Source organism: Coregonus clupeaformis, chromosome 23 (assembly GCF_020615455.1).
Source record: "Coregonus clupeaformis isolate EN_2021a chromosome 23, ASM2061545v1, whole genome shotgun sequence".
NCBI lineage: Eukaryota > Metazoa > Chordata > Actinopteri > Salmoniformes > Salmonidae > Coregonus > Coregonus clupeaformis.
In genome coordinates this window covers 16,437,655-16,461,583 of record NC_059214.1, presented here as the reverse complement: position 1 = coordinate 16,461,583, position 23,929 = coordinate 16,437,655, and the positions used below count along the sequence as shown (strand labels likewise).

At 41.7% G+C, this 23,929-nt stretch overlaps 1 protein-coding gene and 1 pseudogene across 2 annotated transcripts; one reads left to right on the top strand and one right to left on the bottom strand.

Annotated features, from left to right (window-relative positions):
* Window positions 1-1,776: 1,776 nt before the first annotated feature.
* On the bottom strand, window positions 1,777-6,001 carry LOC121536226 (ORM1-like protein 1). 2 transcript variants are annotated; one of them, XM_041843492.1, is made up of 4 exons: window positions 5,876-6,001; window positions 4,530-4,710; window positions 3,163-3,314; window positions 1,777-2,857 (listed from the first exon to the last, which is right to left on the bottom strand). In XM_041843492.1, the coding sequence occupies exons 2-4, from the start codon at window positions 4,701-4,703 to the stop codon at window positions 2,722-2,724; spliced, it is 462 nt and encodes a 153-aa protein (XP_041699426.1). In that variant the 5' UTR covers window positions 4,704-4,710; window positions 5,876-6,001; the 3' UTR covers window positions 1,777-2,721. The 2 variants fall into 2 exon arrangements, with proteins under 2 accessions (XP_041699426.1, XP_041699427.1); XM_041843493.1 differs by having other exon boundaries at window positions 5,884-6,001.
* Window positions 6,002-22,015: 16,014 nt separating this feature from the next.
* The window catches only part of LOC121536101, a 46,086-nt pseudogene continuing 44,172 nt past the window's right edge, over window positions 22,016-23,929 (top strand).

Genomic DNA, 23,929 nt, shown 5'->3' with positions numbered 1-23,929 from the left:
TATAATGGACCTATATTTATAATAATAAACCATTTAGCAGACGCTTTTATCCAAAGCGACTTAGTCATGTGTGCATACATTTTTACGTATGGGGGGGTCCCGGGGATCGAACCCACTACCCTGGTGTTACAAGCGCCATGCTCTACCAATTGAGCTGCAGAGGACCACACTATTATACAGTTTGACTGTCCAGCTCACTAATCACTGTGCAGTCAATGGACCTACAGTCATACAGTTTCTTGACTGTCCAGCTCGCTAGTAAATCACAAGACAGTTAGGGAGCATTGAAAAATCCCAAAATGATGAATATAGGACTATTTTTTTGCAAATTTTGATGGCAAGGAAATAACATTAGTTCGGCACCCCTGCTTTAGACCAGGCGTATGCACAGTTTCTAGTGGTTGAAGTATTGCATCGTAAGAAGGCAAAAGTAGACTAGTAGTGGCCTTGTGCAGGTAGGCCTAGCTAAATATATTAAGATGAAATCATTTGCCATTAGTGAAAAGAGCGAAAATCAATTTTTGATCTTTGAATTTTAAAATAATTATAGAAATAGATTTCTATTTTCTATTATTTATTTCAATTCCATGATCATTGCAGAATAAAATTCCTCACCTTTTCTGACTGATGGTTTCATACTCGCGAAATAGCCTTTAGGCCTACAAGTTGGGATAGGCTACCATTCATCCCATCTCTCATTTAATTGGACCCACTTCACATTAGTAAATAGATAAGCTATTTTAAGTATTTTGCTCTGTGATTCGTTCTGAAGTGCAGTTTAACGGAAAATCAGAGGGTTCACCTTTTTCCATTGACGTTTGTAGGCTACGTCTGAATACTGTAATGTCAAATTTCTCAAGTAGATATTTAATTTACAGTGCATTTGGAAAGTATTCAGACCCCTTGACTTTTTCCACATTTTGTTACGTTACAGTTACCTCTGCTGCAGAGGATAAGTTCATTAGAGTTACCAGCCTCAGAAATTGCAGCCCAAATAAATGCTTCAGAGTTCAAGTCACAGACACGTCTCAACATCAGCTGTTCAGAGGGGACTGTGTAAATCAGGCCTTCATGGTCGAATTGCTGCAAAGAAACCACTACTAAAGGACACCAATAAGAAGAAGAGACTTGCTTGGGCCAAGAAACACGAGCAATGGACATTAGACCGGTGGAATTTTGTCCAGGCTGTGAAAGGGCTATTTTACTAAGGAGGAGGGTGATGGTGCTGCATCAGATGACATGGCCTCCACAATCCCCCGACCTCAACCCAATTGAGATGGTTTGGGATGAGTCGGACCGCAGAGTTAAGGAAAAGCAGCCAACAAGTGCTCAGCATATGTGGGAACTCCTTCAAGACTGTTGTAAAAGCATTCCAGGTGAAGCTGGTTGAGAGAATGCCAAGAGTGTGCAAAGTTGTCATCAAGGCAAAGGGTGGCTACTTTGAAGAATCTCAAATATAAAACATTTTTTAATTTGTTTAACACTTTCTTTGGTTACTACATGATATCATATGTGCTATTTCATAGTTTTGATGGCTTCACTATTATTCTACAAAGTAGAAAATGGTAAAAACAAATAAAAACCCTTGAATGAGTAGGTGTGTCAACTTTTGACAGGTACTGTGTAAATGTGATGTTTCAGTTTATTTTTTTATTCATTTGCAAACATTTCTAAAAACCAGTTTTTTCTTTGTCATTATGGGGTAGTGTGTGTAGACTGAAAAAACGATTTACTCTATTTTAGAATAAGGCTGTAACGTAACAAAATGTGGAAAAAGTCAAGGGGTCTGAGTACTTTCCGAATGCACTGTAAATGAAATATCTACTAGAGAAATCTGTTTACAGGTCCACGACAATTAGCAATGGTCAGATAGCCTATAGCAACTGTAACTGCAAAATAAAACATTCTGCCAACACCTCCAAAAACATTTGATAAAGTTCACCATTTCTAGATATGGTCTTTGCGTAATTCCAATACTTCCAAAGTAAATAAGGGCGTCATTGTCACCATAAAAGGTGAATGATAGGCGTTTCAGGTGGAGTTATAATGCTTGTTCATGCGCACAGTTTTACGACAGGTCTGATTTATAAGGGGAAACATGCGTATGATTGGCATGTGCCAAGTTTATAAATCTCAATATTTTTGTGCGTGTACAGTCTTCAGAAATGGCGCACGCAGATATTTAGTGTAAATTTTACGCAACGGTTCTAAGGCCCCATTTTTTTTCAGTAATGCGAACATTGACACCCATCGAAAAATTAAGAGTGTGTCAATGAACAATGAACCATAGGCCCTTACTATTATGAAGAAATTATCTTTAAAAATACATCTGGTATTTTCAAGGCTTCCGGTTAAGAACAGAAAAATACATTGTGACAAGGAACGCTGTGTGAAGTGAGGGCAAACAACAATAAACGGAACAGAACAAAAAAAGGCCCCATCTTTGAAACCTGGGCCAGCCCAGGTCTATGCAGGTCAAAAAAATACAACATTAAATATTTACTTAAGTTAGTAATGCACATGGCATTCTCTTCTCTCATTCTCCCACTACAGTTTAACCTGACATATCTAAACAATGAGTGACAATTGCACAAACTGTACAAAACTGCTTAGTACACACTCCAGTGGTACAGAATACATAGGGTTAACTATTCATCTTGCTATGAGGCAATAGCTCCTTTGAGAGTTGGTCACACACCACTGACCCTCTTAACACTCGGATTAATACTTGTTGATACCAAAGATTCGGACTCCGTGTAGTTGTGGCAATTTGGGGATCAGCACGCTCAAAAGGGAGGCAGTGTTTATGACAAAGTGTGTTGTGTCGTACTTTGTGTAGAAGCTTGCAAGAAAATATCTAGGGGGATAAAAAAAAAAAAGTTAGCAAATGTGTCAATTGAAAAATATATGCAGCATGGTCAACAATTAGCATTTATAGGGCCGTTTTCCCAGACACAGATTAAGCCCAGTCCTGGACTAAAACGCATTCTCAATGGAGGATCTCCATTTAAGTGCTTTTTAGTCCAAGACTAGGCTTAATCTGTGTCCAGAAAACCACCTCATACAGTTTACAATTACTTCTGCACTGGATGCTAAATGGGTATCTAAAGCCAATAGACAAAAAATGTAACCTCTTGTTCTAAATGACAGAAGGCGACGTACAAAATGATAGGGGAGATGGTGAAGAATTTTCTGGATGATGTGAACTGCACGCCGTAGTCCAACTGTTCCCAATGTGTCAGGAGCCGGGCTTTGCCTTGGTCTGGGGTCTCAAAAGGAGTGCCTTTCACTGCATGCATGAAGACATACATCCCCTGGAAGACAGACATACATACATACAGGGAATGAGTCCAAGTCTCGATGGTGAGAGACAGTCCACTAAGACAAGACAAACAAATCTTAAAGTAGCAAATGCTGCCAGGGACTGAGGGTAGATGTGGTAGCACAGCTATGCGTCTTTTTCTTTTGATAAAAGGGAATTCATCTTTATCTTTCCATGGTCCCGTGTGGCTCAGTTGGTAGAGTGTAGCGCTTGCAACGCCAGGGTTGTGGGTTCGATTCCCATGGGGGACCAGTACGGAGAAGAGAAAAAAAAGTCTGCTAAATGACTAAAATGTACAAATGTAATGGACAGAGCTGTGATAGAACCTGAACTGTATTTATGGTAAGAAGCTGAGTGCGTGTGAAAACTGCTGACCAAAGCCTCATAATTACCACAACACAGGACTGATACTTTATTAACTACTAGGTCATAAGTGGGACATGGGAGTTAGTACGTTCTGGGTATTCGCTTCCTTAGTTTCTTTACAACACCTGGCACTGAGGACACGAGGTCATTTGAATGAGAATGCTACATTCTAATAACAATGTCTCTGAAAATGTTCTTGATTTACCAGCTGAACTAGTACTTGCTGGCAAGCAACAAAAGATACAGGAAACAATAAGCTGCTTAACTAAAATCGCAGCATATTGTGGTCCCCTTTTAATGGCCTTCCTGATCACTGTGATGCAGAAGACTTCACATACAATATGGGGACAACAGCTAAACTTAGTGAGTGATGACATGCCAGTGACCTTGTTCCTTTAAAGGGATTCCACTAAGAACAATGAGGCACCAGTGCATTGAGGAAGCAGCAATTGTCTAGGCACCAATTTTTTTTTTTTTTTTTTGCCATGATATGGCTGTAAGTAAGAAGGACAAACTGGTAATAATTAGGGCCGGGACGATACCGCGACACTCGTTAGTATCGTGGCAGGAAACAAAACAAAGCAGATTTAACTTCTTTAGGAAAACAGCCCTAATGTTGGAAACAAACATCATTATGTTGTCATCCAGAGTCACATTTATTTATTTCCCAAGATATAGCACACAATATTTTACATACAGCAGGTTTTTAAAGGACCAAAAGTTTGGTCTGTTTCGTGTTTTAATCGCGATACTGGTATCGTCCCGGCCCAAGTAATAATAGGTCATAAAAACACTCAAAATGGGGTCAACAAAAGAATTCATGAGAAGAAAAATGACTTACAAAATTGTGTATAACATTAGTGAGAGTCCACACCACAGGTACACTGAAGAAGGGTATGCTCAAGAGCACAATATGAAGCATTCCAACACCGAGGGCATAGGTCAGCCAGATCCCTCGACTGTTCATGACCCGAGTGTTGGGATTCACCTCACTGTGCGCTACACCAACATTCATTTTGTTTCTGTGAACAAGTGGATTATGAGGATAGTGTTACTGATGAATATGCATTATTCCTTTGAAAACCTAACACCAAAATGAGTAATTCAGAAATTAACCCCAACAAGGAGCCACATGCTCCAGGACTATAAAATAATTACTGCTGCATTGCAATACACAAAGGTCATAGCCTGGAGGTACAAGATCAATTATTACACAAATAAAATTAACATGATCTGCTTATGTAGTACACTTTCACCTTTCTTGCACAACAATACCTCCTGCTGTTGTTTTCAGGCAAATCAAATAAAGCTTTCCACAACATGACATGTGTAATCTATTACCACTTCACCTGTCTGATGATTGAAAATTCGAGGTTGCGTCATACATTCTAAGATTTCTCAAGTTCTTGATAATGCTAAAAAGATGCCTGTGGGCAAGTACGTTATACTTGTTTATATAACTACTTTACTGGTTAGCTAGTATCTCTGCCGTTTCGTGAAAGCGTGTAGCATTTTAGTTTTCGAGCCTCAAAGGGGAAACCAAACTATTCACGTGCAACTGTCTTAAAAGGGAATGGATTCATAAGCAGCTGCACTGAGGCTTTATATTTGAAAAGTGCAGCAACAATGCTATGGGCAACACTTATGAACTTTGTTTGAGACAGAACATTTCAACGAGCGAAAAGCAATTCACTAACGTTAGGTAGCAGACAGCAGCGTCAACATTGAACAACTTTCCGAACCAAGCATGTGATCAGAAGTTAGCTACAACTTTCCCTATTTTACCTAGATAAGTGTGATTCTTAAAAAGTTAAATTCAACATTAACCCTGCACTTAAATTGGGCTTGCTAGTTACCTATGCTAAGTGAGATGGCTTGTAATTCATTGATATTGTATCATATTTCTAGGTAGCTAGTTAGCTTATCGTAGCTAACTTAGCCACTTTGCATTATGTTCAAATTTTTATAAGGCCCAGCTACTAATGATTCAGCCAAACTCCAGCTAATTTTAATAAGTCAAGTATGCTTGAAACACCAGTTGAATTGCTAACTTGCTAGCTAGCTATTTTGGTGACAAGCTAGGAATATATAGTTACAGTACATAGCTAGGTCACAACATTTGCATATCAATAGCTAGTGTTATGAAATAATTTAACAGTCAACACATCGATATGGCCATATACTTACTGGAGTACCTTGTTATGAATCTGTTTTTAAACGTTGCAGTACAGAAGGCCAGTCTCCTCTACTCAAACGTGCTGTTGTTGACTGACCCTTTTCGCTAGCAACTAGTGAGCTATCTTGCGAACTTCAGCGAAGTTCTTCTTCTATGGTATTATGGTGGTCCGCCAAAATTTGTTAAAGGTGCATGTCGCCACCTACTGTATGGATGGTAAACTATAGGAAAACATATATTGTACAAACAACAACAACAACATCCCACTCCCTCAGTCACATTTCAATTCAAGTCACATCCCTACAAAGGCTCAGGGGCCTGTGAGGGCGGATCATCCTTTGACAGGATTTCTTGCAATGCTTCGGTTGTAAACTCACTGAGTCCCAAAAAGCGTTCTGCTGCGCACACAATGATTCTAATTTTTTCCTGATTTATTTGTTTGTGCTATGCAGTTTATGACCATTGCAATAAATGCTACAAAGTCCACCTTTTTCACATGTAATATATCAGGATCCCTTGATTACAGAGAAACATTCACTGGTGCAGGCTCAATTACCATTGCATCTTCAACGCCACTCGCTCCTTCAACTCTTCTCACAGCCTCCAGATAGGAGACACGCTGGACAGCCCTTATTCTTGCCACCTCTGTCTCCTTCACCCAACAGGGCAATTCGGAAATTCGGGTTCATGTTCGCCACCACAATTCAATACTCTTCCCATCTGCGTATGCTTGACACAATACCAAATATTTTGCATTTATGGCACTGAAGGGGTTTGTGCACAAAGGCTCTTACAGGGTATCTCACATAGCCCGACATGAGAAGGGAGAGACTCTTCATCAAAGAAAACAAGTATGGATGAAGTTAATTTCTTCACTCCATCTACCATGAGGGTCAGTCAACGACGTGCACCAACCACTCCATCTACTTCCTCAGGTATTACATCTGCACGCACTTTATGCGCCACCCCAGAGATAACCCCCTTGATAGGCACTCTGCTTTGAAGATCCATACATGAAACGTTCCATTCATATATCTTCTTGAGGCACAACGCACGCCTCTTCTGCTCCTCGGACACACAAAAAATAAAAATAAGTCCACTTCTTATGACTCTCACTGATGCCACTTCACCCATTAATCGACACTTCAAACGGATCTCCCAGGTTCAAAACCCTCATTCTGACTAAAAAACGAGTCTAGGGGTTTCCTAGTTTCCACCACAACTTTACTTCTCATTTCCTTTCTTTTTCACCACTGTAACCAACTCATTCTCACTCTCTGTGCGCTCATCTTCACCCAACTCGCCAGCAGTTTCAAACAAAACATCAGTTTCAACCATCTTCCCACTCGACCTAACGGTCTCCCACCAGCATTGCCTTGTGTTTACTCCCTGCTTCTTAGTATGCCTGAGTTTCTTCTTCTATGGTATTATGGCAGTCCGCAAACATACATTAGAGGTGCATGATGCCATAGAATTAGAATACTAGAATGGCCATGAACCTTCTTAGGATGGGATAAAGGTCAGCCATTTTGATCAGCGAGTTGGTCAACCATGGTTTGCCAGTGCTGTGATAAGATAGTGTAAAATAGGGACTTTGAAGAATGTATCTGCACTGTATGTTTGTTAGCTAGCTAATCAGCCAGTTGTAGAGGACAACATTCCATTCCAGTTGTAGATGTCAACATTCCATTCAACAATGTAGTCAATCCATGCTGAAATCAGTTGATGATAGGACTTAGACAAGTTGTAAATGCAACAAGTACTTATATTGTATCATATAATACATTTTACATTTTAGTCATTTAGCAGACGCTCTTATCCAGATCGACTTACATTTAGTGAGTGCATACATTTTTCATACATAATAGCACTCAGAGCATCCCAAGAAAACAAAAAATGAGACATTTATGGTCTGTTTACATATTTTAGAGGCTATTTATACAGAACATTTGTTTAAAACCCGTATAAAAAGTGTATTTATAATTATAAATCGGGTGGTTCGAGCCCTGAATGCTGAAAGCTGTGGCATATCAGGCCGTATACCACGGGTATGACAAAAAATTAATTTTTACTGTTCTAATTACGTTGGTAACCAGTTTATAATAGCAATAAGACACCTCAGTGGTTTGTGGTATATGGCCAATATACCATGGCTAAGGGCTGTATCCAGGCATTGCTTTGTGCATAAGAAAAGCTCTTAGCCGTGGTATATTGAACATATACCACACACGCTCTGGGCTTATTGCTTAATTATAAATCTAAATCAATAAAATAAAAATGTATTTGTCACATGCTTCGTAAACAACAGGTGTAAACTAACAGTGAAATGCTTACATACGGGCCCTTCCCAACAATGCAGTGAGAAAAATATAAAATATAAAAAAGAATAAGATGAGGAACAAATGCACAATGAGTAATAAGAACTTGGTACTGGTACCCCGTGTATATAGCCAAGTCGATGTGCAGGGATACTAGGTAATTGAAGTAGATACAATGCATTCGGAAAGTATTCAACCCCCTTGACTTTTTCCACGTTGTTACATTACAGCCTTATTCTAAAATTGATTACATTGTTTTTTCCCCTGAGTCAATCTACACCCAATACCCCATAATGACAAAGCAAAAACAGGTTTTTAGAAACTTTTGGGGAAAAAAAAAAATAAATAAATACAGAAATATCACATTTACATAAGTATTCAGACCCTTTACTCAGTACTTTGTTGAAGCACCTTTGGCAGTGATTACAGCCTCGAGTCTTCTTGGGTATGACGCTACAAGCTTGGCACACCTGTATTTGGAGAGGTTCTCCCATTCTTCTCTGCAGATCCTCTCAAGCTCTGTCAGGTTGGATGGGGAGCATCGCTGCACAGCTATTTTCAGGTCTCTCCAGAGATGTTCGATCGGGTTCAAGTCCGGGCTCTGGCTGGGCCACTCAAGGACATTCAGAGACTTTTCCTGAAGCCACTCCTGCGTTGTCTTGGCTGTGTGCTTAGGGTCATTGTCCTGTTGGAAGGTGAACCTTCGCCCCAGTCTGAGGTTCCTGAGCGCTCTGAACAGGTTTTATTCAAGGATCTCTCTGTACTTTGCTCCGTTCATCTTTGCCTTGATCCTGCCTAGTCTCCCAGTCCCTGCCGCTGAAAAACATCTCCACAGCATGACGCTGCCAGCACCATGCTTCACCGTAGGATGGTGCCAGGTTTCCTCCAGATGTGACGCTTGGCATTCAGGCCAAAGAGTTCAATCTTGGTTTCATCAGACCAGAGAATCTTGTACCTCATGGTCTGAGAGTCCTTTAGGTGCCTTTTGGCAAACACCAAGCGGGCTGTCATGTGCCTTTTACTGAGGAGTGGCTTCCGTCTGCCCACTCTACCATAAAGGCCTGATTGGTGGAGTGCTGCAGAGATGGTTGTCCTTCTGGAAGGTTCTCCCATCTCCACAGAGGAACTCTGGAGCTCTGTCAGAGTGACCATCGGGTTCTTGGTCACCTCCCTGACCAAAGCCCTTCTCCCTCGATTGCGCAGTTTGGCCAAGAGGCCAGCTCTAGGTGGACTCCAATCACAGGTGGACTCCAATCAAGTTGTAGAAACATCTCTACGATGATGAATGGAAACAGGATGCAACTGAGCTCAATTTCAAGTCTCATAGGAAAGGGTCTGAATACTTATGTCAATAAGGTATTTCTGTTTTTTATTTTTAATACATTTGCAAAACAAATTTACAACCTGTTTTCACTTTATCATTATGGGGTATTGTGTGTAGATTGATGAGGAACATTTAACATTTTAGTCAAGGGGTCTGAATACTTTCCGAATGCACTGTACCTATTTAGACAATCCCTAGCTGCTGGGCTGCTCAGTCTTGGCCCTGGGGGTCTGCCTTTCTGTGGGTTGTCACTCTGGCCTTGGCCTAACACACTCAAAACCAATAAATTAATTTTTCACTAAGCTCCTAAAGCGGAGTGGTGTGTGTTGGGTTGGGGCGCTGCAGGGTGGTGGACCCCTAGGGACAGGATGGGGCGACCCAGTTATATTGTGTGCAAGTAAAATGAGGTGTACAGTACTATTAGGCCTATGAGATTAATTATATGGAGGATTTGCTGTTTCTGTGTGTTAATGTATATTTGAAGTGTATGTGTTTTTTCCCTTGGGAATAAAAACAAAGTGAAGGTGGGAACTGGGTTGGAAATTATGTTGGGAGAGAGTTGAGTTATTGACTAGACTGGTGGGGGTCGGGTGTGCAGGCGGCTCGGGCTGGTCTGGCTGAAATTTGATACAGAGGATGTCTTAATAAAGACAATCAAAAGTCTGTATTCTTTCAAGAGTTCATTTGTTAGGCTGTCGGTTAAAGGTGCAACACAATATTTATTATAAAATTACCTTTGATCTAGTTCCGTCTTATTAATCACTTAAACATATTTAATAATCTCTTACCTAGCTTGATGACTGCGGGCATTTTTGCTTACTTTTTGTTCTAAATAGAGATGGCATATTGGATTGTGTAAAAATGCAGGATATGAGCTTTAGATGCCCAAAAACATTCTGGGGGACGACCCCTAGATCCCCCGCCAGGTTATGTCCACCCCACTTCTAAAACCAAAGTGCTGCCCCTGGGGACATCTATACATTTGGCAGCCATGCACGAGTTATCAGTGTAGCCCATTATCATCTAGATATGAAGTTGAAATATCTTCGCCTAGAATAAAAACCTCCAGGCTTTCATCATGACTCAATTAAATTAGAAAAAATAAAGAAATCAGGGGGCAGTTTGGAGAAACTAATCCTGTGTGAATCGTCCACTGGAATAACGCACATGCTTGGATAATAGTTACAGTGGGGAAAAAAAGTATTTAGTCAGCCACCAATTGTGCATGTTCTCCCACTTAAAAAGATGAGAGAGGCCTGTAATTTTCATCATAGGTACACGTCAACTATGACAGACAAATTTATTTGCAAATTATGGTGGAAAGTAAGTATTTGGTCACCTATAAAGTAGTTGACGTGTACCTATGATGAAAATTACAGGCCTCTCTCATCTTTTTAAGTGGGAGAACTTGCACAATTGGTGGCTGACTAAATACTTTTTTTCCCCACTGTGACTAATTATGTGACCTCTGAAGGTAATTGGTTGCACCAGATCTTATTTAGGGGCTTCATAGCAAAGGGGGTGAATACATATGCATGCACCATTTTTCCGTTATTTTATTTTTTTGAATTTTACTTCACCAATTTTGACTATTTTGTGTAAGTCCATTACCTGAAATCCAAATAAAAATCAATTTAAATTACAGGTTGTAATGCAACAAAATAGGAAGAATGCCAAGGGGGATGAATACTTTTGCAAGGCACTGTACAGGGCACCATTGAAGGGAGTGATTTCTGGGGTAGTGTGGAGGTGGAGCAATTTAAGTTGAAGATTCCTGGTGTTTGTTACGCCCGCTGTTTGGTGCGACACAGATCCGGTGGGGAGCGTGGTGAAACAGAGGTGACACAGTCTGTTCTTTTGATCTTTGATTCAGTCTTTACCTGACAAAGTAATCAAATCCAATGTTATTTGCCACATGCGCCGAATACAACAAGCACTTAGTAGTGGGGATGTTGATGTTTAAGATTCAATGAGCAAGGCAGAAGCAAAAAGACTGATACTGATATATATATATATATATATATATATATATATCAGTATCACACACAGTATCACACACAAGTAAACAATATATATATATATTTTTAATAATATGTTAATGTAAAGATATATGAGTCATGCTGTTAGAGCTTTTGTGCCGAATACACTGCGGTGTTATACATTGAGGGAAAAAAGTATTTGATCCCCTGCTGATTTTGTAAGTTTGCCCACTGACAAAGACATGATCAGTCTAATTTTAATGGTAGGTTTATTTGAACAGTGAGAGACAGAATAACAACAACAAAAATCCAGAAAAACACATGTCAAAACTGTTATAAATTGATTTACAAATTGTATTACAAATAATCTGGCTGTATATACAGGTACGGCGGAGCTGATGGCCATAATGTTGGCCTTGCAGTGGGTGGAGGAAGTCAAACAAGATAGAGTAGTTATTTGCTGTTAATGAGTCTCCAGTCCTTTAGCTCACGTAGCAGACAAGACTTGCTTTATGAGGTGCTACAAACCCATGGCAGGATTAAACAGATGGGTATTCAGATAAGATTTACTTGGGTCCCAGCCCATGTGTGGGTGGAGGGGAACGATGGCAGTAGATGAACAGGCTAAACAAGCACTTAGTAGTGGGGATATTGATGTTGAAGATTCAATGAGCAAGGCAGAGGCAAAAAGACTGATATATACAGTGATGGTGCAGAGATGGCAGGAGCAGTGGAATAGCGATAATAAGGAAAGGCATTTATTTCAAGTACAGAGGAAAGTCGGGGAGATGAGGAGGGCAGGAAAGGACAGGAGAGAGGAGGCTATTTTTACAAGATTAAGGGTGTGACAGTCAGTTGAATAAGACATGAAATGTGATAGGAAAGCATCCAACAGGAAAGTGTGATTATTGTCAGGAAACAGAGACCGTAGAGCATGTATTGCTACAGTGTGGGCAGTATCATTTACATGTACATTTTAGTCATTTAGCAGACGCTCTTATCCAGAGCGACTTACAGTTAGTGAGTGCATACATATTTTTTCTTGTTTTTTCTCTCATACATCAGAGGGAAAGAGAGAGGATGAGATCTAGTATGAGGGAGAAGGGGATACAGGAAATTAGTTTAAAGAGTATATTGAGTAGAACGTCATTAGAAATAGTGTAAAATATTTTGTTATCGTTTTTAAGAGCAACGGGGCTGACAGGTAGGATTTAGTTTCTCCCTCTCTCTGGCCCACACTCCAGTACAGTAGGTGGCGGTAATGCACTATAACGTTGGATGCCAACCGCCGATAAACCCCACTGAAGAAGAAGAAGTTAAACTCCACCGAGGAAGAAGAAGTGCACGAGGAGACAGCTATCATACAAAATGCAATAACCTTGTCAATTCATAGAAATATCGTTTAATAACTACACAGTCCACCAGTGAGTCACTATTGTGGCAGTTAATTCAACGCTAGCAGGTAACACTAACTATGGGCAGGGCCAACCCGTTTGAGATTTCTGGTATATCATACAAACAAATTAATCGCAGCACGTTTTTGGACTCACTCAGACGTTTTTACCTGATTAAATACCATTGGAAATTAATGTTGAAAGTTACATTTATATTCCTGAAACGTAAGTTAAATGATGCTGTCGTCGCTGCATCCTGTTGACAATACATTTTGATAAATAGCCCAATGTCAAAAATCAATAACCAATATGCAGAAACAGTTCCTGATATATTGAAAACATAAACATACAATTTGCTATCCATCTACACATGTGCAACAATAGTAATCATATTTTAAACGAGAACCAAATACCCTGTTTTGACAAGTGGCAATATATCACTGATATCGATTAGGGGGGGAAATCGTATGCGCTGTTGAAACTAACACAACAACAAAAAAAATGGAAACTGGAGATATTTTTTACATCAATGCTGGTTAGAGAACAACTACCTCTCCAAAACCCTTCTCTGTATGTAGGGTTTTCAGTGGTTACATTCGCCCACATTTGGCTCCATGTGAACTGCAATTCCGACGCCGTGTGTTTTAACGTTTAGAAAAGTAAACAATCACTTTCAAACCGCTTTTCGAAGTATGCTGATATGCCCCTTTATCTTTCGTATCAGCGAGGAATCTTTAACGAAAAGAAGTTACTGTCGCAGTTTTGCACAGATCCACAAGCTGTGTGTGCCTCCAGTTGACAAACCTCACATCCTCCCTAGTTACGCTTACACAGATGTTTGGAGCTCACAAGATAGCTAGTTAGCACAGGTGGCCGCCTATGTCTTCCGTAAACAAGCGATGTAACATGGACGTGTGGGAACACTAACCCAATAAAAGGTCTGTAGTAGTTTTACCATTTTGTTTTTTGAAAATGATTTCTCGCTGATATGAAAGAAACAAAAACGTAACCTACCGCAAGCGATGCGTGTTAATGTTTAGAGCAAGTATCAGGGCTCCTCGGTCAGAAGATACTATCGTCAATAGGCGCAAAATCAGTTTGTGTCTATGAATGGGGTACAGAACCTGCAGACAGTGAGTTAGATGTATTTTGATTTGGGGGTCGCCAAAACGGAAAAAGAAACGCAACACTTAGTGAGGGGAAAAAAGTATTTGATCCCCTGCTGATTTTGTACGTTTGCCCACTGACAAAGAAATGATCAGTCTATAATTTTAATGGTAGGTTTATTTGAACAGTGAGAGACAGAATAACACACAAAAAAATCCAGAAAAACGCATGTCAAAAGTGTTATAAATTGATTAGCATTTTAATGAGGGAAATAAGTATTTGACCCCCTCTCAATCAGAAAGATTTCTGGCTCCCAGGTGTCTTTTATACAGGTAACGAGCTGAGATTAGGAGCACACTCTTAAAGGGAGTGCTCCTAATCTCATCTTGTTACCTGTATGAAAGACACCTGTCCACAGAAGCAATCAATCAGATTCCAAACTCTCCACCATGGCCAAGACAAAAGAGCTCTCCAAGGATGTCAGGGACAAGATTGTAGACCTACACAAGGCTGGAATGGGCTACAAGACCATCGCCAAGCAGCTTGGTGAGAAGGTGACAACAGTTGGTGCGATTATTCGCAAATGGAAGAAACGCAAAATAACTGTCAATCTCCCTCGGCCTGGGGCTCCATGCAAGATCTCACCTCGTGGAGTTGCAATGATCATGAGAACGGTGAGGAATCAGCCCAGAACTACACGGGAGGATCTTGTCAATGATCTCAAGGCAACTGGGACCATAGTCACCAAGAAAACAATTGGTAACACACTACGCCGTGAAGGACTGAAATCCTGCAGCGCCCGCAAGGTCCCCCAGCTCAAGAAAGCACATATACAGTGGGGAGAACAAGGATTTGATACACTGCCGATTTTGCAGGTTTTCCTACTTACAAAGCATGTAGAGGTCTGTAATTTTGATCATAGGTACACTTCAACTGTGAGAGACGGAAAATCACATTGTATGATTTTTAAGTAATTAATTTGCATTTTATTGCATGACATAAGTATTTGATACATCAGAAAAGCAGAACTTAATATTTGGTACAGAAACCTTTGTTTGCAATTACAGAGATCATACGTTTCCTGTAGGTCTTGACCAGGTTTGCACACACTGCAGCAGGGATTTTGGCCCACTCCTCCATACAGACCTTCTCCAGATCCTTCAGGTTTCGGGGCTGTCGCTGGGCAATACGGACTTTCAGCTCCCTCCAAAGACTTTCTATTGGGTTCAGGTCTGGAGACTGACTAGGCCACTTCAGGACCTTGAGATGCTTCTTACGGAGCCACTCCTTAGTTGCCCTGGCTGTGTGTTTCGGGTCGTTGTCATTGTCACGAACCGGCTCAAGTTCGTAACAAAAGGGAGACACGTGGAGACAAGGAATACTCAAAGTATATATTTATTAACTAAAGTAAACTAAATCAAATAACAATGGTGTGTGTAATCAGTAGTGTAAGTGAGTGTTTGCATGCATAAATGTAATATGGAAAAGTGTTGAGAGGTGCCAAAGCAAACAACCAAAAAGGCCACAAAAATACCACAACCAAAGTCAAAGTATCTGCCTGGAGAGAATCTCCTCAATGAATGTGGAAGAGGTCCATTTATGCTGGGACACACCCGGCCCAGGTGTTTCCCATGTAGCTGACGACCCTCCCAACTCCGCCCACCGGCATCCTAATAAGGAAACAAGAGCAAAGAGAGAATACGGCAGACAGAGTGGGAGGGTCGTCACCCCCCCCCCCCCCCATAAGACCGGGGACCAACAAGGACCCCGGACCAACATACCAGCCCCTGCGTCCCAAACCGACAAATTGTACATGTTCACACCTCCACTTGCCCCACCCATCATCCTCCTCTCCAGACCTCAGCAACCTTTACACAGGAAGCAACCTTTAAGAGGAAAGAAGAACCCAAGACTAGGAGGGGACAAACAGGAAAGATAGAACATGACAAAATCAAACAATGGTCGGTCACATCAATATTCATGAACAGGGCGCACGAGAGAGCGCATCAGCAATCACGTTATCAGTCCCCCGGATGTGCCACATATCTAGATGGAAGGATTGTAAAAATAAACACCATCTCATTATCCTCTGATTTGGACACCTCATGGACCTCAAAAAGGTGAGAGGGTTATGGTCGGTGTAGACCACAATAGGTACTACACCCGACCCAACATACACTTCAAAGTGTTGTAGCGCCCATATAAGTGCTAATGCTTCTTTTTCAATGACCGAATAGTTCAACTGATAATGGTTAAACTTTTTGGAAAAGAAACTAACAGGCCTCTCAACCCCAGCCACATCTGCTTGCAGCAAAACTGCACCCGCCCCCACCTGACTAGCATCCACCTGCAAGGTAAATGACAAATCCACACGAGGAGCAGCCAGTACCGGAGTTGAAGTAAGCAACCTCTTTGCATCTTCGAAAGCCTGTTGACAATGAGAAGACCATACGTACACAGCCTTAGCTTTCAGCAAATCTGTCAAGGGAGCAACCACAGTAGAGAAGTTCCTACAAAAAACACGATAATACCCAATCATTCCCAAGAAATGCATCAGTTCCTTTTTAGTAGTTGGTAGTGGAAAAGCATCAATAGCTACCACTTTAGCCCGAACAGGACGCACTTCACCCTGCCCAACCACCTTTCCAAGGTATGTAACAGTCGCCTGAGCAAACTCACATTTAGCCAAATTTATCGTGAGGCGACCCCGCAGCCAGACGTCCGAACAAGGCTTGAATATGGGACAGATGTTCCTCCCAAGTATCTGCATATATCACTACATCGTCCAGATAAACAGCGCACCCGGCCAGACCAGAGACAACCCTGTTCATAAGTCGCTGAAAAGTGGCAGGCGCATTACGCAGTCCGAAACTCATAACCGAATACGAGTACAGACCAAAAGGTGTAATAAAGGCAGAGATTTCACGTGCCCTACTCGTCAGTGGCACCTGCCAATACCCCTTTAACAGGTCAAATTTGCTCACAAACTTAGCTGCGCCCGACTTGATCAACGCAGTCCTCCATCCGAGGAAGAGGAAATGAATCCGGCTTAGTGACATCGTTTACCGTACGGTAGTCCGTACAAAATCTATTTGTTCCATCCGATTTACTGACCAAGATACAGGGAGAAGCCCAACTGGAGAAAGAAGGCTCTGCTATTTTACTCTCCAGCATGTACCTGACCTCAGCATCCAGACAACGCAGTTTCTCTGAAGAAACTCTATAGAACCGTTGACGAATGGGGTCAGCATCTCCAATGTCAATATCATGTTCTATTAAGTTTGTACGTGTAGGTGTATCAGAAAACAACCCTGGAAATCTCCGAATCAAACCAACCATCTCTTTCCGCTCATCAACAGGTAGATGAGTAAGAAGGCTATCTAAAATCTCCAGTGTCTCTGAATTTTTCAATCTACCCTGCAGTATGCAATCGTCAGGACCAGAAACATCTTCCTGCTCCTGCACAGACCTAGCATGACCAGAACTCAGGGAATAAACAGTATCAGCCAAAAGAACAGCCTTACCGTCCTCTGTAGACTCCCCCTGTTCAGTCTCAGAGGAACGTGCATAATAGGGTTTTAACAAATTTACATGGCACAGTTGGTTTGCTTTCCTCCGTTCTGGAGTGGCAACTAGATAATTTTGCTCAGTGTACTGGCGCACCACTGTATATGGACCTTGAAACTTGGCTTGAAAAGGAGAACCAACAATTGGCAGCAGAGCCAGAACCTGATCACCTGGACTAAAGTGACGAGGCTCAGCTCGGCGATCATATATGCTCTTCATCCTGTCCTGTGAAGATGATAGCTTCTCTTTAGCCATTTCACCAGCGGCATACAAGCGTCGCCGAAAATCACCCACATATGATAACAGGGACTGAGGAGGCTCGGGAGACTTCCAGTCATCCTGGAGAACAGATAAAAGCCCACGCACCCGATGTCCAAACACTAGGTCATTTGGGCTAAAACCCGTGCTCTCCTGTGAAACCTCCCTAGCTGCTAACAATAACCAAGGCAACCCCTCCTCCCAATCCTTTTCCATCTCAGTACAATAAGCTCTCAACAACGACTTAAGTGTTTGATGGAAACGTTCCAGTGCTCCTTGACTTTGGGCATGATAGGCGCTAGACAAGTTGTGTTTAATATGGAGTTGTTGGAGAACCTGACCAAAGAGATTAGAGGTGAAATTAGATCCTTGATCACTTTGAATGACCTTAGGGATTCCAAACAGTGAGAGAAACTGAGACAAAGCTTTTAACACAGCCTTAGTCGTGATAGACCGGAGAGGATAGGCAGCAGGAAACCTAGTGGTCTGACACATCACAGTCAACAAATAATTACTACCCTTTCTAGAACGAGGCAGAGGACCAACACAGTCAATAATCAAATACTCAAAAGGTTTACTGAGTACAGGAATAGGGAACAGTGGTACCGGCTTGATTAGGTTTACCAGTTAATTGACAGGTGTGACAAGTTTTGATGAAATCAGAAACATCCCTCTTTAATCTTGGCCAAAAGAAATGTCGTAATATACGATTGTAGGTTTTTCTCACACCCATATGCCCAGCAACGTCATTGTGAGAAGTTGTTAGCACCAACTCACGAAGCTTAACTGGTACCACCACCTGACTAATCGCCTCCCCCAGAAAACAACTACCATGAGACATCCACTTTCTCATCAGGACCTCCTCTTGGAGAAAATAGCCCTGTGGGACATCTCCCAACTGTTCCACAGGCACAATTTGGTCCCGCAACTCTTCTAATGTAGGGTCAGTCCGTTGCGCCTCGATTAAATCGGAGCGGGATATAGATAACGGGATAACAGGGAAAACAGTAACCGACTTCTTTGTGGTATTCTCGTTAGCCAGTTCCGTGACCAGGTCGTCATGGATCATAGAACGCGTCACTGCACACGCAGAAAACACCTCTGGGAAATTCTGCGCACTCTCATCAGGAATCCCTACAATTGACGGCTTAGTGGAAACCACTAAAGATGGAAACGTGATAGGCCACACACGCTCCCCAGCCAAGTTATTTCCAAGGATCACGTCAATACCCTCAATAGGCAATGAAGGACGCACCCCCACAACAACCTCACCTTTCACCAGTCCACAATCCAACATCAGTTTATGCAATGGAACTGACAGAGTGTTCAAACCTATTCCCCTAATTAGAACACTATTCCCCGAATCAGTCTCCGCAGAGAAGGGTAACACCGATTCCAACACAAATGATTCAGAGGCGCCTGTGTCTCTTAGGATCTTTACTGGCACTAGGTTCTTACTTCCTACCATAGACACAAAACCTTCCGTAACGAAAGGTAAATAGTCGGGATCAATGTAGCCCTTCACCTGGCTCTGGGCATGAGACAATGCGTCAGGAGTGAACTGATGTGGAACAGGCGCTGCTAACGCTGCAGGCCTCGATTTACCATAAGCACCTGTACTGAATTTACCCCTAGACCTAAGAATCGGACACCTTGCGTGTGCTGCAGGATTTTAATCCATGACGGTGTAGTGTGTTACTAATGGTTTTCTTTGAGACTGTGGTCCCAGCTCTCTTCAGGTCATTGACCAGGTCCTGCCATGTAGTTCTGGGCTGATCCCTCACCTTCCTCATGATCATTGATGCCCCAGACCGAGGGTGATTGACCAACAGTTGTTGCCTTCTCACCAAGCTGCTTGCCTATTGTCCTGTAGCCCATCCCAGCCTTTTGCAGGTCTACAATTTTATCCCTGATGTCCTTACACAGCTCTCTGGTCTTGGCCATTGTGGAGAGGTTGGAGTCTGTTTGATTGAGTGTGTGGACAGGTGTCTTTTATACAGGTAACGAGTTCAAACAGGTGCAGTTAATACATGTAATGAGTGGAGAACAGGAGGGCTTCTTAAAGAAAAACTAACAGGTCTGTGAGAGCCGGAATTCTTACTGGTTGGTAGGTGATCAAATACTTATGTCATGCAATAAAATGCAAATTAATTACTTAAAAATCATACAATGTGATTTTCTGGATTTTTGTTTTAGATTCCGTCTCTCACAGTTGAAGTGTACCTATGATAAAAATTACAGACCTCTACATGCTTTGTAAGTAGGAAAACCTGCAAAATCGGCAGTGTATCAAATACTTGTTCTCCCCACTGTACATGCCCGTCTGAAGTTTGCCGTTGAACATCTGAATGATTCAGAGGAGAACTGGGTGAAAGTGTTGTGGTCAGATGAGACCAAAATGGAGCTCTTTGGCCTCAACTCAACTCGCCGTGTTTGGAGGAGGAGGAATGCTGCCTATGACCCCAAGAACACCATCCCCACCTTCAAACATGGAGGTGGAAACATTATGCTTTGGGGGGGTGGGTTTCTGCTAAGGGGACAGGACAACTTCACCGCATCAAAGGGACGATGGACGGGGCCATGTACCATTAAATCTTGGGTGAGAACCCCCTTCCCTCAGCCAGGGCATTGAAAATGGGTCGTGGATGGGTATTCCAGCATGACAATGACCCAAAACACACGGCCAAGGCAACAAAGGAGTGGCTCAAGAAGAAGCACATTAAGGTCCTGGAGTGGCCTAGCCAGTCTCCAGACCTTAATCCCATAGAAAATCTCTTGAGGGAGCTTAATGACTTGGAGAAGATCTGCAAAGAGGAGTGGGACAAAATCCCTTCTGAGATGTGTGCAAACCTGGTGGCCAACTACAAGAAACGTCTGACCTCTGTGATTGCCAACAAGGGTTTTGCCACCAAGTACTAAGTCATGTTTTGCAGAGGGGTCAAATACTTATCTCCCTCATTAAAATGAAAATCAATTCATAACATTTTTGACATGCGTTTTTCTGGAATTTTTTTGTTTGTTATTCTGTCTCTCACTGTTAAAATAAACCTACCATTAAAATTATAGACTGATCATGTCTTTGTCAGTGGGCAAACGTACAAAATCAGCAGGGGACCAAATACTTTTTTCCCTCGCTGTATTTGTCAATCACTCATATCGATATCACGTTGAAATCAATTGCGAGAGAGGGGGGGTGAGGTTGCACGTCTTGTTAACTAACACAGCTCAAAAACCACATCTGGGAATAATGTGTACATTACCTCAATCAATAACCCCAACTACCTCGTACCCCAGTACACTGACTCGGTACCGGTACTCCTTGTATATAGCCTGTATATCGTTATTTTATTGTGTTACTATTTTATTTTTTATCTATTTGTTAATGTTCGTACTTTTTAACTGCATTGTTGGGAAAGGGCTCGTAAGTAAGCATTTCACGTTAAAGTCTACACATGTAATCGGCGCAAGTGACAAATACAATTTGATTTCACATCACTGGTTAGAGGACAATTTGTAGAAGACCGCTAGCTACATTTTGATTCAAGTGGGTCGCCAACGCCGAAGTGTAAACGCAACACTTTTTTGTTAATAACTTCCAAGGATATCACGCTGAAATCAATAGAATAGAGGGCAAAACGTTTGGGGTGTAGCGCTATTTAAACTAACACTATTCAAAGGCCACATGGAAACTTGGAATAACCAATACATGGTTCGTTAAATAAATAACCTATACATGGTAGGAAGAACCTATAGATTTGGGGGGGGGGGGGGTTCTGCTAAGGGGACAGGACAACTTCACCACATCAAAGGGACGATGGACGGGGCCATGTACCATTAAATCTTGGGTGAGAACCTCCTTCCCTCAGCCAGGGCATTGAAAATGGGTCGTGGATGGGTATTCCAGCGTGACAATGACCCAAAACACACGGCCAAGGCAACAAAGGAGTGGCTCAAGAAGAAGCACATTAAGGTCCTGGAGTGGCCGGATTTTGGAATGTCGGATGTTGATTTCGGGAGCCTGCCATCACGGAAAAGGGAACAGACAGACATCAAAGCGCGTGACAAAATCAACAGTACAAAACCAAAGATGTTGAACTGTTTTAAGCAGTCAATCTTATGTCATCATAATGACTAAACTTTTATGTTAAAATCACCAATCTGAGATAAAAAGGATGTGTAATTCCACTCAATGTTATGGGTGAAGATGCAAGCTTGTGTAAGGTCGTAACACAAACTGTCCACATTAGAGAAATTAGCCAATAATTTAATATGGCAAAATAATTCAACATGTCAATTTAAGATGATACTATATGTTGCCCACTCACAAACTATTGCAACAATGACATCTATTTGTCCCTCATTTAACCATTTAGAGAGTTAAAAAATGCCCTCAAACACAATTTAACTGGGCACTCTAGACTAGAGCCTCCAGTTGTGAATGACAGCTCATTGCACAACAATGTCACATAAATGTTTTTTTTCTCCATATTGCAGGTGTCCATAAACATTAGCTAATCATAAAACAGCTGCCTGCAGACACGGTGCACATTCTGTCCAGCTGTCAGGTCATCACCTCTGTGGTAAACGTTGTGAAGGAACTGCTGGAGAATTCCTTGGATGCTGGTGCCTTGAGCATCCACATTAAACGGGTAAAAAAAAATATGTATTTCACCCTTTAGTGTGGCCAGTGAAGCACATGCAAATCACTCATGGTGTGTTGAAATTGTCACATTGTAAAGCACATAGCTATTTTACTTGTTTTCCCTGGCAAGAATTAGGCCTACTTAAAGGTATCCTGTTAAACCTGTCCTGATAACATGAATGTAACTACACACACGGTCTCCAACTCCCAATACTGTCAGAAATGGTTATAGTGTACTCATATGGTCATATCATCTGAATTCCTCAGATATTTTCCCATTTTGAGTGGGCTCGGCTCACCTGCTCTCTGTGTGAATTTGTTTTTCTTGGCATGGGGGAATACTTGAGTTCTCTCTCATGAGTGCACTCTTTGCCCACTTCAGAGCCATTTCTTAATGAGCTGTCAGCGGTAATCCTTTCAGGCAGCACAGCCAGCCTCTGAGGACATAGTGAAGCTTTTTTATTGGACTAATATTTCCAACTCTTCTCCTATATTGCCAAGAGGAAAGCAAATCCACTTATCAAGAGGAAAACATTTTTCCGGAACTGAACACCACATGATCAATATCAAATGACCTCCAAGTATCTAGCACATAAAATTGCCTGTATGGAAGGAAGCACAATTTATTCATTTCTTGTACTTACCCCTCATTGAATTGGAAACTGAGCTGGAGTGGACACCGTATCAAATCAAATCAAATTTTATTGGCCACATGCACCGAATACAACAGGTGCAGACATTACAGTGAAATGCTTACTTACAGCCCTTAACCAACAGTGCATTTATTTTTTATAAAAAAGTAAAATAAAACAACAACAAAAAAGTGTTGAGAAAAAAAGAGCAGAAGTAAAATAAAAGAACAGTTAGGGAGGCTGTAACATACACTGAGATACCAAACATTAGGAACACCTTCCTAAACCCCCCCCACATACTCAATCCATGCCTCAATTGTCTCAAGGCATAAAAATCCTTCTTTAACCTGTCTCCTCCCCCTCATCTACACTGAAGTGGATTTAACAAGTCACATCAATAAGGGATCATAGCTTTCACCTGGTCAGTCTGTCATGGAAAGAGCAGGTGTTCTTAATGTTTTGTACACTCCGTGTATATAATAATCAGATCAACCCACAAAATATGCTTGAAGAACTTAGAACACATAAGTGTTAATATGACACAAAAAACTAAAATCTGCTTTCAAGACTCTTTGAAGGGACAATACTGAACATTCTCTATTTTATGTATTTCATGTGTAAAAGGAGAATTAGGATCTGGATCGAATAGAAAGCATAGACAATGGCTCAGGTATCAAAGCTGCTGATACTGCTGTGATGGCTGTGAAACACTACACCTCTAAAATCTGCAGCCACGATGACCTGGAGCGCCTGGAGACATATGGCTTCAGAGGAGAGGCCCTGGGCTCCATATGCGCCGTGGCAGAGGTCAGAAGCAGCTCTCTTTTACACTCAATTCTGCTCA